Source organism: Harpia harpyja, chromosome 20 (genome assembly GCF_026419915.1).
Source record: "Harpia harpyja isolate bHarHar1 chromosome 20, bHarHar1 primary haplotype, whole genome shotgun sequence".
Taxonomy (NCBI): Eukaryota; Metazoa; Chordata; class Aves; order Accipitriformes; family Accipitridae; genus Harpia; species Harpia harpyja.
In genome coordinates, this window is record NC_068959.1 from 128,772 (window position 1) to 142,841 (window position 14,070).

A 14,070-nucleotide genomic window follows, 5' to 3' on the forward strand; every position below is an offset into this window, starting at 1 on the left:
GCTAATTAGGCAGAAACCTCTTAGACAGTGTTCTAAGAACCACTGTTGACATTTTGTTCTGGGAAATTTGTAATAAGATTTCCTCATTGAGTCTGTCCATTTCCTTATGCTCCAGCGTTCTTTCAGGTATTCCAAAACATAGTCAAAATTGTTAAAAGTGGTAAAACTAAACTCATTCGCTCCACAGCATTCCTTTTCCAGGACTTTATCACACTTGTTTGACTGATGTTTAGGTTTTACTAAGGTGTGTCTACATCATTTTGAGGGTTCCCCAAGGCTGCTGTAACTAGAATTGCTGTATATGCAGACAAACCTGGAAGCATAGCTCCAGTTCACACTCTCAGCCCACAGAATGCCACATGTCAGAAGGCACCAGGCAGCTCACGGACTTAGCACACAGCTGGGCACATTCAGGTGCCAGATAACCTGAGGGCTCCCGGCAGCTGTGCAGTCAAAGGACGGCAGCAATTGGGATAAACACATGTGAGATGTTCATTATGTAACGTTTCAAAAGCTTCTCAAGCCATCCCCAACTTAACTTGTCAGATCGAAGAGCCACAGCCAGATAACAAGTAATGCTCAGTCCGCTTAAAAGTTTTAACTGCACCTTCAGAAGAGGCTGAAGGCATTCACCACCTTATAAAGATCAAGTCCAACTTCTGTCTCCCTGTCCCTCCAACTCTGATGGTCACAAGTCTATTTGTGATCAACAGTTTTATTGTTACAGGGGAAGCCCACTACCACAGTAGTCGGGACAAGAGAATTCAGGTCATATGACTCAGGTCAACCTTACAGAGCACACTGGACAGCAGAACTTTGAACTACTGATATTTTTACTGGTAGTGTCAATGTGTATCATCATTTGTGTTTGGAGATACAAAAAAGTAGCATGAAAAGCTCACAAAACAAAAAGATAAGCCTATATGCTTATTGAAAAAAAAAAAAAGTTCCAGAAGCACATTTTAATAATGCTTTTTGTAGTTAAGGAAGTGAAACGTGCATGTTGAAAATACTTCTGCCTAACCACCCATCATTTTCATTATGGCAGTGCCAAAGAATGATCAGAAATTGAAGCCCACAAAGTGCTAGATACTATGTATAAGCATCAGCCTCTGTTAAGAGGAGACAGTTTCATTAATCAAGTCAAGACCATAAATCATTAATAAAGTCTATCAGTGAAGGCTGGATTTTTAAAAACAAAGTCACTTTGATTATAGCAGAACAACTTAACTATTTAAAAAGTTGTTCTTCTTTAGCTATAGCTCATATTTCATGCTAGAGTCTCAATGCACTTTAAAACATGTAACCTTCCTTCTAGGTCTAACTAGTACTTATTAGGGCTACATTCAGATAATGTACACAGGTAAAAACATAGAATGTTTAGCTCAAGAATCACACAGCCAAGCCTTCTTCACAAATCTATTATCTCCACTCATAACTCTTGAGAATTCTATAGTCTACTGGGCCACAAATAGAGAAATTTGGAAGGAAACAGCCACTTACACCAAAAAGTCAACAAATACCCTAGCCCTAGTTAACAGTTTGCTTTAGAAGGGCCGAAGATATTCTCCATGAGCCAGTCTTCAACCACGCCGCCCAGCTTTAGTCAAGCTTGACAATGGTGAAGGTGTGCTTGGGGGCAGCTCCTCTAAGGGCATCTCAGATCACCTTCAGTCCCCAGCTACCAGTTTAGAGTCTACAATGTTATTTTTCTTGGGGTTACTTGAGGTCTTGCTCAGGTGCACAAAATCAGTCCCTGCAGTCCAGACTTGTACCAGTGAAAGCCCCAGAGGAAAGAAAGGCCCATGATCATACAGCTCTTCACTCCAAAGGCTCTGCCTACAGCTCTCAATTCTTCTTGTTAAGTCTAATCTCTTCAGTCAGCCAGGGCCCATGACCTACTTGGCAAGAGCAATTCACAGTCGCAGCAGAAATAGCTTTAACAGCTGCATTTCACCAGTTTTATATGGATTCGCCAGTGGCATTTCCAGAACACAAAAGGACACAATGCAACAGGCCACACGCGTATCACAGGGGATACTGGGCTCTTTAAGCACGGCCGAGCTAGTTTTTATCTCCTTATTTCTAAGGGGGAAGAAAAATTAATAATCAGTTTGTCTAGTGGAATTAAAGCATAACACAGCCCCCTAGGCGAGGGCTGTTCACACCTCCCCACGTGAGCAGCAGCTTACGGAAAGGCTCTACAGAGGAAAAGCCTGGCTGGACAAGGCCCGTGGCCTCTTCCGTGCTCCTCAGCTTAAACCGCATCCGACCTATTTCGGAGCCCTGCAGACAGAGCGACTCGGTCCCCGGGAACGAAACCGCAACAGCAGCGAGGAATCGCTGCGGGCCCTACGGCCCTCCCGCGCCCCTGTGAAGGAGCCCAGGCGCCCCGACGGCAGCGCCCAGCCGGGGGGGGGGGGGGGGGGGAGGGTGCTACCCGGGGCGGGGGGCTGCCCGGGGCCGCGCCGGCAGCGGCCGACCGAAAGGCCCCGGGCTCGCCGCTCGGCCCTGGGCAGAGCGGAGGCTGCGCGCGCTCGCCCGCAGCCGCCAGCCCGGCGGCCCGCTGCCCCGGGGCCCGCGCCCGGCCCCAGCCAGAGGCCCCCTCCGGGAAGGGGCGGGGGGGGGGGGGGGGGAGGCTCCGCCGCGCAGCCCCGCGACCGCGCGAGCAGGAAACGCCTTTTTTGGGCCTCGGAAGTGCCATAAAAGGCGCGGAGGAAACGCCAAATATGGTCGGCGTGGTTCCGGCCGCCGCGGGAGCGGCGTTTCCGCTCGGCCTTGGCCGCCCCGTGGCCGCGTGACGGGGCCCCGCCCGCCGGCGCGCTCCCGGCGCTGGCGCGGTGCCGCGCGGCCCCGCGGGCGCGACGCGCGCGGGCGCAGCGTGTCCCCGCCGTGCCCCCGCCGTGTCCCCCGAGAGCCGCTGGGCTCCCGCCAGCGGTGACGCACGGCCTGTCCTGCCGCTGGCGGTCGGGGCCGAACTAGGCTGCACAGCGCGGACAGCTGAGGTCCGGTTCAGGCAAATGGGCTTCTGCCGGGGACTGGAAAAGCAAAGAGGCCTTCGCTTCCTCCGTCCCCGCTGCACTTCCTGCGCGGCTGCGGGCCTGTATCTGCGCGGAAGGCGAGGGGTTTCCCCGGCCAGTGGCAACACCTGCGGTTTCCCTGGGAACGGCCTCCTGGAGACCAACTTATCCTCCCGACTGGACTAGGAGCAAACTTTTCAAGAATCAGAAACCCCTTCTTCTTCAGACCAACAGCAAATGAAAAGGTCTTGCAGAAAACGTACGGTCAATGCTTTCTCAGCCCTGAAATCTGCTTTCATTTTGTGGGACGAAGGCCGTGAAAAGAGTGGGAGCAAAAGACCCCATGCATTTTCTTTCCTTATAAACAGGGGCGGCGAATGCAAAGCACAAGTTGCTGCAATTGAGACCAAATGCCAAAGCTTAAATTAGGAGCGCTTTCTAGGAAGTTACGCCAAAGGGTATCTGCATGAAAGTGGCCCTGGTTGGCATATGTCAATAGTTTTTACAAGTTTGGGGTTTGGTTTTTTCCTAAACCAGAGGCTCTGTGGTACTGGGGAGCTTCCTGCAATGAGATCCAGTTCAGACAAGTGACCCCCCCAGCTGGAAGTGTCATTTGCCAGCTCGTAGGCTGCTACAGGCAGGCTGCAGTGCACAGGTACTGAGCCCTTCCCTCAGAACACTGCTGGCTTGCGTTACTCGGCTATACTCTCAGGGTATTACCAAAACGCTATATTGAGTCAGGGTTAACATGGGGCCAACAGTAACCCTACATACCTGGTTCAGTGCCTCTGAACATCCCTGCAGTTGGATGCTGCTACCTGTGGAGTGCCTGTGACCGATGCCCACAGCTGTGGGAGGCCAGAATTCTTCCATTTAAAGGGAGACTGCAGCACCCTCAAAAGAAGACCTAAGGAGGTCACCAGGGAGCGGGGGAGAGAGGGTTAGGGTGGGTTTCTGGAGGCCTCCACAAGTTGAAAGGATCTACCATCACAAAGTGGAAAAAGCATGGGGCAAGTAGGAGCAGCGTTTCTTCGAGCTAGAGGGGCCTTGCAGATCCCATCGTCTCCCTTGCACTGCTGCCTCAGCACCCACAGGCCAGTCTTGTGTGCAGAGGTGGCTAGCCAGATATCAGAGACATGCCCTACTGCTAGAAAGGGTGCTCTGGCTTTCATTGCTGTATAGACCTGCAACGCTGCCTAACTCAATCCTCTTCGCAAAGATGCACCGGAGCACTTATCTTCTTTGCTGCTTCTTTAGGCGTGGCAGTTAAGATCCCTGCTCATTTCCGTCCAAAGTGCTCTGGAGAACCTGGGGCACCCTCAGGCTCATCAAGCCTTGCTTGAGAGCCCACTTGGTCAGTTTTTAGCACAATCACAATTCCAGAAGGCTAGATCAGGAGTTAGCGGAGATGCCCCGTGCCTGTCAGTGTTTGAGGTGTTTGGACAGTGCTCTTAATAACATGCTTTAGCTTTTGGTCAGCCCTGAAGTGGTTAGGCAGTTGTACTAGATGGTCGTCATAGGCCCTAGGTCCCTTCCAGCTGAACTATTCTATTCTAACTATCTGAACAGAGCAATGCCTACAGATCAGAAGGGCTTGGGCTGACTCCAACTGTTTATTTTGCTGTTGACTTTGGGAACTGGAGGTGGGAAAAAAAATTGTGGTTAGCTTTACATAATGTTATTTGCTTCCTTCTTTGAAGCATCACATTTGAAGGCCCTTCCTCATTGTCTCATCTCCCATAAGTGGATTTCTGTGGCTTCTGACATGGGTTACATGCTCAGACAGTGTGAAGCCACATATTCAGCTTGCCTACTCAATCTGCCTTGGCTGGAGGCCGGAGCCCCTTGGGTTGAAAAGAGCTAGTGATTTTCTCTGAAAAGGCCCAGCTGCAAAGTCCCTGTTAGCAGCTTGCAGACCGCACCCAGCACTGCAGGCAGAAACCAGCACAGAGACAAAGCAGCACAGGCCCTTCCCCGCAGCTTGTCCCAACCCGCTGAGGACAGTCCTGCCTGAGAGATGACAGACTGGGCTTTACCAACTGCTCAGCTGTTAAGTATCTTCCAGAATTGCTGCCATTTGCTGAGGTGGGCTGCATCCCCAAGAAGAAGGACTAGTCCAGGGGCATCAGCATGTTGCCCTGCCTAGTCAGTAGGGTCGGTTTTGGCAAGCAGTAGGACTCGCTGTGTCCAACAGAGACTGCTTGCCAGTTTACACTCTGCCGGGTGCATTCATCAAGGCCTGTATCTGCATCCCAGCTCCTCACAACCCTAAACGTTAGTGAGTTGTAGAGAGCCCACCTGAAAGAAGGACTGACACCAGAACCCTCCTCTGTACCTGCACCACCAGTTCTCATGGATGCAAACTCCTCTGAATTTGCTCTGCAGAGAGTTCACATATCCCCTGAAATGTGTTTCAAACCACCATGTAAGGAAGTGCTTTCCTCCCATAAATGCTGAAACATCTGTACTAAAAGCTATCAGGCCCACACACTTACTTATATGCCCTATGTTGTGCCAAGGAGGAACTTAAGTCAGCCCTCAGCTGAGCAGGGCTACCTTCTGTCAACCAGCCATTTGGATGGAGCTTATTCTATTTCCAGCCTAGAAACTGCTCTATTATCTTGCCATCCAGTAAGATTTCTGACTACCTATAAACACACAGTTGAGATTCTAATTTTCAAACCTCATTTTCAGCCCTGGGAGAATTGTTTTTCTTCCTAAGATTAGCTCGCATGCTTCTGGAGAAGCCAGAAAATAGGAATCATGGTGACTTCAAAAGAGCAGGTGATGCACCCAATGCGAGGTTGTGCATGCTCCATCCATGCCTTTGTGAGCAGCTGGACTTGAGAGTGATTGGTTTCCCCTCCTTTCTTTAAGCAGGTAGTTCTCCAGGAGACAAGCAGTACTTTTTAATTCCCAACCACTCAAGGAGTCAGGGTTGCTGCAGCACAGTCTTCCTATGTAGCAACTTAAAGGAAAATGTGGAAGTCCGCACAATTTGATATTTTATTTATTTTTTTCTGAAGGGTATTGTACACCAAATATCCCATTGGCAGAAAAGCGCATTCGATGTGTTTAGAAGCCAAACAGTCACTTTCATTTTAACAAACACAATTACAAAGTAAAAATAAACCACAAAATAATGAACCGCATGTTCATAACATACAAAAATTGCTGCCTACTCAGTAGGTAACTACAACATTCCAACTCCTGAATATATATATATATATATATATATAAATTTACATTTTTGTAACAAAAATAGACTTTGAGAGGTGTGGGGTTTTGTTTTTTTTTTTTTTTTTGCTTACATTCCGTCCCCCAGGGCTTTCTCGTGCTCCCCTCCCCACCCATTCCCTGCTCTCCCTTACATTCTTTGAGTAACATCCCTTTCACTTTAAGGCAAGATGCAAAGCATCCATTCACACAAATGCATGATGTCAGCAAGGCTTCACAAAAAAGGCACCAAGACTTGTAACTTTAAAAACAAAACTTCTGCCACATGAGTGTCTCATCAGGTGATATTTACATAGCATCACTCTAACATGCTCAAATACAGTAAGTGCTTCCCAAAGAAGTTTGAAACTCATTACAGCATTGTCACTGAAGTAGAATTAACATTTACAAAATATGGCCCTGCAAACTCCAAATAATACAATGTGGATATGCAAAGATTTTTCACATCAATAGTACCTAAAGGAAAGCAAAACCATGGCACATGTACAATTTACATCAGCTACATACTTAATCAAAAGTCCTTTCTTCCTAATAAAAGACTATTGTTTACGGGGAAAATTATACTGAACTTATATCCACAGTCCATGCAAATTAAGTCAGTCATTCAACAGAGGTGGAAAACTTAAACGGCAGTTGTTTCAGGCAGCTGAAGTTTAAAGAAAAGTTAAATAGCCTTGCAACGTATGGTGTTGGGGGAGTAAGTGGAGACTCCATGTCTGATAATACCAGTGGAAAAGGTGAATTCTCCTGTTCCAGATGGTAATCTCAGCAAATCTCAATTGTCCTTGGAGAAAAGGCTGACGTCATGTCTGAAAGTGCTGAGGTCACCTGAGAGCTGAAATTGTTGGTGACCCCTGGAGATGAGAAGGAGGTGGCCACTTGGGTCTGAAAAGTGGCAGTGCCAGAGGAGTAAGTGGTTGCTATAGAAGGAGATGGGAATGTGGTGTGTGCGGGGGAGGGATAGGAAGAGGGAGCAGGGGAGGAATACACTGTGCGCACTGGTGAGGGGTAAGTGGTGGCAATGGAGGAAGGGTAGGATGTAGTCACAGAGGATGAGTAGGCAGGAACTGGGGAAGCCGTTGAGACCGGAGCTGCCTTTTCCACTTTCTTGTCCTTCTGCCTAAGGTGGATTTTAGTGTGTCTCTTCCTCTCATCACTTCTGGCAAACTTTCTGCCACAAATGTCACAGGCAAATGGCTTCTCTCCTGTGTGTGTGCGGATGTGCGTAGTCAAGTGGTCGCTCCTGCTGAAGTTCCGCATGCAAATGCGGCACTGGAACGGTTTCTGTCCCGTGTGGATGCGGATGTGCCGCGTTAGCTCGTCGGACCGCGAAAACCTCCGGTCGCAGGACTCCACCGGGCAGGCATAGGGCCGCTCATGAGGAGGGGTCTTGCTGGGACGGTTTGGGTATTTCCTCATCCTGCTGGGCTTGATCAGCTGGGACTGATAGTTAGTGTTGAGGGTCTTCAACTCTTGGGAGCCAGTCTGAGTAGCAAATGCCTTAATAGTGGACAGCGGCGTGAGGGAAGGCTGCTGTGCTCTGGTCTCAAGGGTGGGGAAGGGCTTCTGATCAGACGGAACAAGACTGAGCTCACCCTGTTGCTGAGGGAACAGGTAATCCGGGATCATTGGCACCTGAAAGTTGGCTTTAGCAGTCGGATAAGCTGGAGGTGGATACTGGATGGGGGCTCCGGAAGGGTTGGGAAAGGACTGGGTCTGCGGGTCAGGGAAAATGTCAGAGCTGGAATTGGGAAAAGTTGGTGCAGCCGAATAGATTGGGCTGTTCTCACTGGCTTGGACAGAACAGCTCAGAGGGGGGCTCTGTGAGGAGGAGGATGGTGACGATGAAGAAGGCGTAGAGGTGGGAGGTGCATTAGCCATGCCCACCAGCCCGCTGACGAGGCTGAAGAGGGGCTCTGGCCATAAGGTGTTGCTACTGTTGGGGGCCGGCTCGAGGGAGAAGCGCCCCGTGTAGGTTATCGGTGGCAGTCGCGTTGTTTGGTTGGGATAGCTGGTTTCTGGCAGGGTTTTCTCGTTGTTCAGGGAGATCTCGGGAAAAGTGTCTGAAAAGAGAGGAATCGCGATTACTTCCAGCAGCTGCCGCAGCTGCTGCCCGTGCTTCGCGAGCCATCCCCACAGAGCGCAGCCCCAGATCCTCGCTTCTGGTTAATTAATAATTGAGCGTAACATATTGCAGCGCCGCTGGCAGGTCTCCAGCAGCAGCGAGCCCGGAGCCGCTGACGCACAGAGGAGAATCCCCCCGCGCAGCCGCCGGCACGGGGCCGCCGCCGCCGCAGCGCGGAGCCACCGCAGGCGCCGCTGCCCCCGCGGCGGACCGGGACTCCCCGCCCGCCCGGGCGAGGCCGGCGCGCTTACCTGCCGCGAGGTGCTCGAAGTGCTGCTCCCCGGGCTCCCCGGCGGCGCCGAAGCCCGCGCTCTCGGGCGCCCCGGGGGGGGCGAGGAACTGCGGGCCCCCGCCGCCCAGCAGCATCATCTCCTCCAGCTTGGGGTAGTGAGTGTCCATGGCGGGGGGCGAGTGCGGGAAGGCGCCGAAGGGGTCGGAGATCTGCAGCGGGGGCAGGAGCTGCATCTCTGCCTTGGCCGCGGCCATGAGGGCGCCGGGCTCGGGCTCTGACGGATGGTGGCGCTGCCGCCGCGGGCCCGGCGGACGGCCCGGCTGCGGCGAGGCGGCCGTCGCCTGCTGCGTGCCCTGCGCCGCGGTCGCCCCGGCGCTGCCCGCTGAAAGTGCTCGGCTCCCCGCCCGCCCGCCCGGGGCTCCCCCCGGCTCTGCCCGCTGGAAGCGCTCGGCTCCCCGCCCGCCCCGGAGCCGCCTCTATATATCGGGTCCCACCGGCCGCAGCCCGCCCCGGCCCTGACGTACATGGCCATATATGGGAAGCAGGAAGCCCTTATATGGATGCGGGCCGGAGGACCCCGCCTGGCGTCAGCGCCTGGCACCGGGGAAAGCCGGGCCGTGGGGGGCCTCGCCCGCCCCGGGCTGGGAGCCCCGCGCCCGTTGCGGGCCTGTCCCCCCGCCATGGGCAGCGCCGCCGCAGCGCCGCCAGCCCCGGGGCGCGGGGTCCCCGGCCCCCACCCGCCCCGGCCAGCCCGCCGGAAGCCCGCGCCGCACTTTCCATATTAGGGAACAACCTTATAAGTCGCGGTTCCGGCGGAGGCTTCCCGCTCCTTATATGGCGATTCCGGCCCCGGGTGGGGGGGGCGCGGGGAGCCCGGGCGCGAGAGCCAGGTTGCCGCCGGGCCGCGCGCCCGCCCCCGGGCCGCGGGAGCGCGCGGAGACCCCGGGCCGCGGGAGCGCGGGGCTGCTGCCCGGGCCGGCGGCACGGGGGTCTCGGGGAGCGCCCGGCAGACCCCGGCGGCGCCGCCGCCGCCGCCGCGGTCTCGCGGGCAGAGCGCCCACCCCCCGCCCCCGCCCCTATTTGCTCGGCTCGCACTACTCGCCTCCCCCCGTCTCCGCGGAGGGGCCGCGCGCCGGCGGCTCACGGTCAGCGGCGCCGCGCGCTCGGCAGCCGCGCTGCGGAGGAGTTTTCTGGGCGCTGGCAGCGCGCCCCGGGCGGGGGCTGCCTGCTCCCGGAAAAGGGGAATCTCTGGGACTCCGGAGGGCTGCCCTGCTCCGCCCGCTCCCGCCGAGAGCGGAGGAGCCCTGCCCGCAGCGGCAGACCGGGGCAGGCCCGGCTCCGTGCGCCTCCCCCACGCAGCGGAGAACGTGGGCGCTGCTAAAACCAGAGCCCCGGGTACCGCACGGCCGCAGCCGCCGTCGACTTGGGCGCGACCGAGAGCGACGGCGCCCGGGACCCTGCTCTCGCGCCCTTGGGGCTGTCCCTTGGCGCAGCCGCAGGCTACTCCCAGCACTGGCCCCGCACGGAACTGACGGCCCCGCACGGAGGGGCCGGGAGCCCCGGCGTCCCGCCCGAGGCGGCACGCACAGTGCGGAGCCGCGGGAGAGCGCTCCCCGGGCCAGGGGGAGCCTCCCGCGCTATAAATAGGCGCTCGACGCGGCCGCCGCCCCGCCCGCCCGGGCGGCCCCGCTGCCGGCGCGCCGCGGCGCGGGGCTCCCCTGGCTCCGGGCCAGACGGCACCGGCGACGCAGTGCGGCCGCAGTGCGCGTGCGCGGCCGCCGCCGCCGCGGCGAGGGCTTCCCCGCAGTGCGCGGGGCTCCGTGGGCGGCGCCGGGAGCAGCAGTTGCGGGCTGCGCCGCGCCGGCGGGAGCTCCGGCGGGGGCTCCGGGGAGGGCCCTGCGGCCCCGACCCGGCTGAGCCGGGCCTGCAGCCCCGCGGCGCCACGGCCGCCCCTGCTCGGCTGCGGCGCGGAGCTTGCCGGGGTGCCGGCTCGCCGCCGGCGGCTGCCTGCTCTGCCGCGGACGGCGCTCCCTTCGCCGCGGAGATGGAGGGGGAGGGCAGGCGCCTTTGCCGCCAGTGACGGCGCGGTCTCCTGCCGGCCCCGCTCGCTCGGGGCATCGCCCGGGCCGGGGCGCGCCGCCCCGCCCGCAGCCTCCGCGGCCGGCCGCAGGGCTGGCCTTTCCCCGCGGAAATCCCGGCCGCACACCCCGGGTGCCAGGCAGTTCTCTTCTGCCGTGGGAAGGCGGTTGTATACATCACGGGGCCGGGCCCTGCCGCCTTTGTGATTCATATCCAAGTTGCGAGCAACGGCAGGGCTCTGTCTGCCCACTTTGACGGACGATTCAAACCTGTCGTGTCCTGCTTTAACTGAGGTGCTGCTCTATTTAGGGCCGTGTCTTGTCAGTAACGCTGTGCAGTGCCTCCCACACTGATGCATTTCCACCCTCAAATCAGTTATGGCTTGCAGCCACACAATGCCTCCAGGAAAAACGTAGAAAGCTTCCGCTTGTCTGCAGCCTGTATTACCCAATGGCAGCTAATACGTGTCTGTTCTTTGGTACTTACTCTTTACGGAGAGCAATCATACTGGTTTTCAAATGTCAGTGTGCTAGGCCAAAGCTCTGTTTTGAAAATGTGATTCGGTGCTTTTCCTTTTTTAACAAAGTCAAGTAACTGCTGCAGGTTTTGAGAAGTCCCATACATAATGATTACAGATAGTCTCTGATTTCCACCAGCCTGTCACTGTTTGGAGCCCTGTTAGAAAGGGCAGAGTAGCAGAACATGACTTTTTCTACAAACACTGTACTTTGTTTTGGTTCCTGGGCATCTGACTGACATTGCAGAAGCCATTGCATCCTCTTTTCCCTCTTTTCTTTTTTCCCTTCTCTTTCAAGACCAGGAGGAACTTTATTTCAACTACTGCCTGATTACCAGAGAATTTCACTCATACACCCTGCATATGTTAGGCCCGATATTCCTTTTTAACTTAAGTACATAATTCAGAAAATCTTCCCCCCCCCAATCTGAAATCACAGAGATGGAAAATATATTGCTTGCTTTCTTTTCAGTTACCTTAAATTTTAACAATGTAATTCTAATATAACAATTCATATAAGAGAAAGCAAGAGACCTGCTTCAGAGTTGCAGACAGAGCAGTGTAACTAGCTTGAGCTCCACATAAATTATAGTAATAAAGACTGTTTTGCACCACGTCCTCCACCATTTTGGTGAGGCATCCTGGCTTCACTGAAGTACTGCAGTGGATGACTTAGAACCTGGATGCTGAGCTAGGAAATTGCCTGTTGTCATTCATGCACTGGGCCAGACAATGTCTGCTAGTTTTCCAAACTCATGTTCTGTGTTCCACTTTCTTTTTCTGAACACAACATTAGGTCTACAGGAACTACATTAGAAGGGTTAGATTTTTACGACTGAAAACCCAAATCTGTTTAGTTCATCCAGCCAGATATTTGTTAGACTGAGGGATGTTGTGGTCAGACTGGAAGTTGTGAATGAAAGCTTTTGTAGTAAGTGGAGCTTCTAGCTATTAGAATAAGATAATATCTGCATTTTGTTTTCTAGGTAGCATAATTTGAATGTCCAAAGAATTTGCTACTATAGATCGGTATTTTAAAAAAAGCATATTTCAAAATGGCGGTATTTTAATAAATTTATTTGAAAGTTTAATAATATTGGTTGTGATTGTCTAATGAATAAAGACATGGGATACTCTGGGTCTCCTTGACAGTCCATCATCATCAAATGTACTTGTCTCTCAATAAATTTCAGTGAAAGGAATGCTATTCTAAGGAGACACAGAGTGAAGAATGCTATGGGGTAAAGGAAAGAGAGAATGAGGTATTAAGCTCCATGAATAAACCACCCATCTTCAGTTACCGGAAAATGCCAGTCTCTGCTTCAAGTTTACAGAACAGTACAAAAAAATCTACACTAGTAGATTTCTCCTTTTTTTTTTTTTTTTTTTAATTTGATGTTGTAATACTACTGTTCTTTTCTATTTTCTGATGCACAGGTTATTTTGTTCAGCAGCATTGTTCTGCACTTAAACAAGTTACATGAATACTGCTGTGCAGTGGCATCGGCAAATTTGACAGATTAAAATTCCCCAGTTAAAATTTATTGAAAGGCTCAATTTTTTTTCTACATGTTTGTTCAAACACTTTTTCTTTCTTTTCCTCTAGAATGTATCATATCAGCATATGCATTAGCCAATTGTTTTAAGATTCTTGCACGCCAGTTACCTATGAGAGTTTGATTAAAAATACCTATAACAGATGTGTTCTGGCACCTCTCCTACCTCCTAATAGCCTAGAAAGCATTATATAATGCTTTGAGAAACAACTTCAACCTGCTTCTTTGCAAATTCACAGCAAACATACTCGCTTTTATGCCTTTTCTGCATTGTATTAATAATTTATTAGCTTCAGCTAGTGATGGACCCATACCATGATTAGGATGTCTTTTGCATTGGTGTATTTAAACGTGTCTTCCTAAGTCACCCTCCAGCCACAGAGTTTGTTTGTCTAGTTGTAATTTTTTTTCTTCGAACAGAAATGTGTTGGTAGGCTTTTACTTTTTTTTTTTCCTTCTTTTCTTTTTTTATTGTTATTCTTAATAGTGATTGCATTTAATTTCTTAAGTGGGATGAGCTTTTAGCCACAGTAGTCCTTTTATACCATTGAATACTTTTTGCTGTTTGGTAGCCATTTTTGAAACAACTTTTCATTTTCATTCACTTTTCTTTGTCTAAACTTTGACTTCCCCTTAAATTTTACAAACTATTTTCTTCAGTGCCAGGAAATTATTCCTATTTTTTGAGGCTGCAGTCATGTTGCTGAATAGATCTGATTTCTGCTTGCTCATAGCAACTGTAATCAGGTCATGATCCCTAAGTAACCACGGAAGTCCAGCTCCTGCAGGTAAATTATTGTCTCCCCTTGGCGCAACAAGGCCATTCACCTATGGAGTACATTGATTGTCTTTTATCTTAAAAAAAAAAAACCAAAAACCACCAACCAACTCAAACCCAGTTGCACCTCTAAATTTTAGTAGTTTTAAGTACTGGCAGCACGAGACTTCCTGAATTGGGCTCAATGATAATATCAGATGGGGATTTAAGAGAGAGACCAAATGAGCTGTGACCTTTCTGTCTACAAGTGCTACCTCAAGCCAAATGCCCATTGCAGTATCATGCATAGCACCTACATGGCTGCACAGCCCCATGTTCAGATCTGAGCTGTACCTGTCCATGATTACACAAATTTCCATTTGCTACAGGCATGAGATTTAAGAACAATTTATTCCTTTTTGTTTGTTTGATACAGTTGCCTGTAGTAGATCTTGCATACTGTTGTTAAGTTGCCCTAGTCTTTGCTGCGTACCACACTAATCCATAAGCATTCAAGATCATTCACATCAGTTACCAGTCATGCTAC

The 14,070-nt window shown here is 52.2% G+C and overlaps 1 protein-coding gene across 1 annotated transcript; it reads right to left on the reverse strand.

The window, feature by feature from the left end:
* Nucleotides 1–6,008: 6,008 nt before the first annotated feature.
* EGR1 (early growth response 1) lies at nucleotides 6,009–9,034 on the reverse strand. Its single transcript, XM_052772011.1, has 2 exons — nucleotides 8,634–9,034; nucleotides 6,009–8,320 (listed from the first exon to the last, which is right to left on the reverse strand). The coding sequence occupies exons 1-2, from the start codon at nucleotides 8,866–8,868 to the stop codon at nucleotides 7,023–7,025; spliced, it is 1,533 nt and encodes a 510-aa protein (XP_052627971.1). The 5' UTR covers nucleotides 8,869–9,034; the 3' UTR covers nucleotides 6,009–7,022.
* Between the last annotated feature and the right edge of the window lie 5,036 nt (nucleotides 9,035–14,070).

Excerpts from the sequence above, each read along its gene's own strand:
- EGR1 (XM_052772011.1), bottom strand. The coding sequence starts at position 8,868 with ATGGCCGCGGCCAAGGCAGAGATGCAGCTCCTGCCCCCGCTGCAGATC. Across the intron at positions 8,321-8,633 it reads CTTCGAGCACCTCGCGGCAG|ACACTTTTCCCGAGATCTCC; the intron begins GTAAGCGCGCCG and ends CTCTCTTTTCAG.